Source organism: Cynara cardunculus (genome assembly GCF_001531365.2).
Source record: "Cynara cardunculus var. scolymus isolate 2C chromosome LG 2, CcrdV1, whole genome shotgun sequence".
Classification (NCBI taxonomy): Eukaryota; Viridiplantae; Streptophyta; class Magnoliopsida; order Asterales; family Asteraceae; genus Cynara; species Cynara cardunculus.
This window is the reverse complement of record NC_037529.1, coordinates 47843544-47847999: the sequence shown is the minus strand read 5'-3', so window position 1 is coordinate 47847999 and position 4456 is coordinate 47843544. Positions and strand designations below refer to the sequence as shown.

At 36.5% G+C, this 4456-nt stretch overlaps 1 protein-coding gene across 1 annotated transcript; it reads left to right on the top strand.

The window, feature by feature from the left end:
* Positions 1 to 2792: 2792 nt before the first annotated feature.
* Positions 2793 to 3677, top strand: LOC112507734 (protein SRC2 homolog). Its single transcript, XM_025112421.1, has 2 exons — positions 2793 to 2925; positions 3132 to 3677. Exons 1-2 carry the CDS (start codon positions 2836 to 2838, stop codon positions 3525 to 3527), a joined length of 486 nt encoding a protein of 161 aa, XP_024968189.1. The 5' UTR covers positions 2793 to 2835; the 3' UTR covers positions 3528 to 3677.
* The last annotated feature ends 779 nt before the right edge of the window (positions 3678 to 4456 follow it).

The following is a 4456-nucleotide window of genomic DNA, read 5'->3' as shown; positions in this document are numbered from 1 at the left end:
CGTGAACGCACCAGAACATCTAGAGTGGTATCTTCTGCAGATACTTCACGAGGACATGATGGAAATCCTACCAGTGCTAAATCTTTGCCAACAGTGAATGTAGGTCACACAGTTGACTTAACTGTCGTGTCAACATGAAGGCTTAGTGCCCCTAGTGTTACCGTACCCAAAACCATGATGCAGATGCTGGCTGGTGCTCTAGCTACGGTCTAATCCTCCATACACAATGAAGTAGATGACCTAAAGCAACTATTGAAGGTCAAGTTGATCACGGAGCACGTGAGTCCAACTACATCGCCATAGCGACCACCTACTCTTGAGCCTAGACAACTAGTTGAGTGCTCAACTAAAGAGCTGAAGTCTCTATTCTACGCTAAGTTACTGTCCGAGGCAGATGAGGGAGGACAGTTGGAAGCTGATCTCATAGGCATGCTCAGGGCACAAACCCAGTCTGAGTATGTTACGAGACCGGAGTTTCACGTATTTCAAGACGAAGGCATTTTCCGATGTCGCACTACAAAAAGCTGAATGACGTGGTAGACACCATCAGATCCGGTTTCCAAACCTTGTCCGAGAGGATTCAAATCCTTGAGGACATTTGCAAGAGTCAAGCAGATGAATCAAAGAGATGACATGGTGACAGGGATGACGACCCCGATCACCATGAGGGGGAGAACCGACAAAGAACCACCGTCCGTGACATTTCCCCACATATCCAAAGATCAAGTCCCATTGCAGAATCATATCAACATCAACAGGGTTAAGGTCCGCGTCAGCAAGCCGCCGAGGGGGGACAGAGCCAATGGTTGAAAATTCGGAGGCTGTTGAAGTTCAAAGTGCTCAAATGCCTACTGCAGTTGTTGAGGTCCCATGCCCAATTATCAATATTGAATCCGATGAAGAAGGTCCTCATCCGCAACAAATCAAAGAAGAGATTGGCAACTTCTTCAGGTTCTCTGACGATGAAATACTCGAAGAAGGGGATTTCGACCACATCAATGATCTCAACAACTCCTTACTTGATTTACCTCAAAGAGATCAGTTGATTCCCCAACCTCCAACAAGTCAGATAACAATGGGCTCGAGTACTCTAGGTGGATCACATGTAGAAAGGTAGGAAAGAACGAGAATTGTGAAATTGGATCTGGTTCGAGTTCTCCAGATCACTCACCTCAACAACATACAAGTCATAGAATATATGCACATGCTAAAAGCGAAGACTCAACCCCTCGAAATGGTCAAATCAAGGCAAAAGATGGGGATTAAGAACATCTACACCGACAGACTCGTGAATGTCCATTTCCCAGTCTTCACCGTTCTCAGAACTGACAGTAAGGAATGGAAGTTCACAGAAGCCTATTTCAGGTACTTATCTTTTGAAGACTTCGAGACGATGTACCCTGAAGGTATTTACACATTTAGTCCCTCTACTTTATTACAAACAAAAATATAAATCTAACATGCTCCCCTTTTTGTAATAAAGGCCGCTTCAGACAAATCTAGAGCTAAAGAGAAGCAGCCGCCAAAGAGAAACACTGTATTTTGTATTCCACATTTGAATCAATAGATAAACCAACTGATTTGCTATTTCCATTATGTTAATCTTATTTCACTGTTTCTTCTAATCATCTGGGAAAACAACAAATATTTTTGGACATCTCAAATAACTTGTTAAAACACTTTTAAACAAAACGTTCTATTTGCTTTTTAATATAAACACTTTTGAGAAGTGTCATATAATCTATCTTTTTAGTGAACGTTTGTTTTTATAGGTTATTTTTCAATTAATATCATATAAAAAAAATAAGATGGAGTATTATTTCAAAATTGTCCTAAAAATTTATTAATATATTCAAAAGTGTTCTATTAATTTATCAACACTTTTACATTGGACACATGTCTATTCGGTCATCTAAAAGAGCTTATCATAATATTTAAAGATTTTTGACATGTTATTAACCTGATTTTATTGCAGTGAATAACATGAAGAACATAAATCCAACACCTAAAATCAAAACCCTAAATTAATGAACAGGAGCTGTCACACCTGGTAGGGTTAGATGCTGATGTCCACAACACATCTCCACACCCTCGTCGTTTGGTTGCCATTGATCTCAAAAGATTCATTGATGATGCTGCAATATTTGGGAAGACATAACACATAGCTGTGGTTCTGGGGGAGAGAAAATGAAATGGATGGTTTTGTTTACTTTTTCTTGAAATTCAAGATGTGTGTACATATGCTTTACTCACTTCTGCAATAACTGTTTTGGGAAAAAAATAAAAACTACCAAGATAACTTAGTCGTGTTTGGGATTGTTTATTTGAAACAACTTTTACTTTTTTATAAAAGTCTTTATCAACTTATTATAAGTTAGAATGGTTTAACTTCTTCAAAAACTTTTTCTTATCGATTTGGCACTGGTATAAGTTGTTTATCCAAATACTCAAAAATGTTTATTACCGGTGTCACACCGAAATAAATCAATAAGTTGTTTTTATAAGCAATTCCAAACACCCCTTTAATATGAGGGTGTGTGGGTTTGATATTAAAGGTAATTAAGAGTCTAGAATCTTTCTTAAACTTCTCACTTTAACTCTTCTTCTCCCACAATCTTTCGCGGTTAGTAAATAAGATTAAAAGATTATTAAAAAAGATATTAATCTATATGTAGTTTGCTATAAGAAGTCTACCACCTAAAAGTCGTCTACGCATCTTATATATATATATATATATATATATATATATATATATATATATATATAGTAGAGAGAGAGACTTGTAAACTTTAATAATCAAAAGGAGCCAAACACAAAGAAGAAAGAGTTGCAAAAATGGAGTGCAGAAAATTGGAGTTGACCATTAATTCTGCAAATGATTTAAGAGAAGTAAGAAGAATTTTCAAAATGAAAGTTTACGCCAAGGTATTAATTTCATTGTATTTCTTATATTTGATCCGAAATCCAAGATATGATTGTTTTGAAAATTACTTTCGCTTTACATGATCCAAATTCACTAACTTCAGAAATCCTTTTTGAATGGCACCCATCATATATACTTTGGTATTTGTTATTTTCTTTCTAATTTACTTGAAATTATTATTAGATTAACAAGCAAGATTTGAGTGCAGGTATTCATTGGAGGTAACCAGATAATGGAGAAGCGAACTCCAGTAGACAAGCATGGCCAGACTAATCCAGCATGGAATTACACCATGAAATACTCTATCAGCGAGTCATGGATACATCATCATGGAACCATGCTCGTGATCAAGCTTTATTGTAAGCGTAAGCTCGGAGATAGATACGTTGGAGAAGTTCATCAGTCATTGAAACAACTTTATGATTATGCATATCCGATGGGCGGCAGTGCGATGGTGTGCTTTCCGGTGCAAATGGGATCGGCTGAGTCACAAGGACAACTTTGTTTCACTTATAGATTTGGTGAGAAAGTGGCTATTGAGAAGCAAATGCTTGCAGAAAGTATTGCTTCCTTCTTATTGACCAGTCCTAGTGGTTCAACTTGATGGGTGCACCCAACCACCACCCTTGCCGTCACCATCGCAGTTGCTGCAACCACCATCATCACCATTCACCACCCCTTGTAAATACGTGTAAATTTGTTGTAATACTTTCTGAAGACAACTTGATGAAGCAACCATTGAAGTTTCGCATCTTTTTATTTGCATATCTTAACAAAATTTTATTCATAGATAGATTTTCACGATCATATATCTCTATCCGATACGGTCAACAGAAAATATAAAAGTAGAACAATTACAACTTGAGAAATAATAGATGAACATGCATCTCTTGATAATTGATATCATGCATATGTGGATTATTCAATTCATATATCGATAATTGAACCTACTAAATTAATTATCTTTGATAGTGTTCCATGATTAGATCTATATTCATGATAAATAACACATCCATATTCATCATGAATGTATGATTCGTGATGGATAACGCTTTCATATTCATCATTAACGTCTTAATATTAAACCTAAAAAGAGAAACATGGTCCATGGACGGGCCTACTATGGGCATACGGTGGCACGTGCTACCGTATCATTCCTCCGTTAAAGGGTAAAAAGATTTAGGTTCGTGAAAAGTGCAACCGTATTAATTTGTTGCGTGTCACCGTATGTATTTTGAAACTATAATGAGATTAAGTTTTATTTGGTAGAGTTGGTTTGCAAAGCTTTTATTCCACCCCAGACTCAAGTTCGATTCCTGTTAGTGTCATTTGTTTAGTCAAATGGCGCCATAGTTTAAAAAAAAATATCCGTATATTTGTTTCTTATAATCAATCTGTGTCACCTTTTGAAAAAAATTTCCTATATTTTTTTTATGGTCAAATAGTGCCACCGTTTGAAAAAATTTATGGTCCATCCCAGACGTATTGTGCTATTACCAGTTCTAGATTTCTAATCAATTTTAGGTTCCTAGC

Bases quoted from the DNA above. Each gene is read 5' to 3' on its own strand.
- LOC112507734 (XM_025112421.1), top strand. From the start codon at position 2,836: ATGGAGTGCAGAAAATTGGAGTTGACCATTAATTCTGCAAATGATTTA. The intron at 2,926-3,131 runs GTATTAATTTCA...ATTTGAGTGCAG, and splicing joins AAATGAAAGTTTACGCCAAG to GTATTCATTGGAGGTAACCA.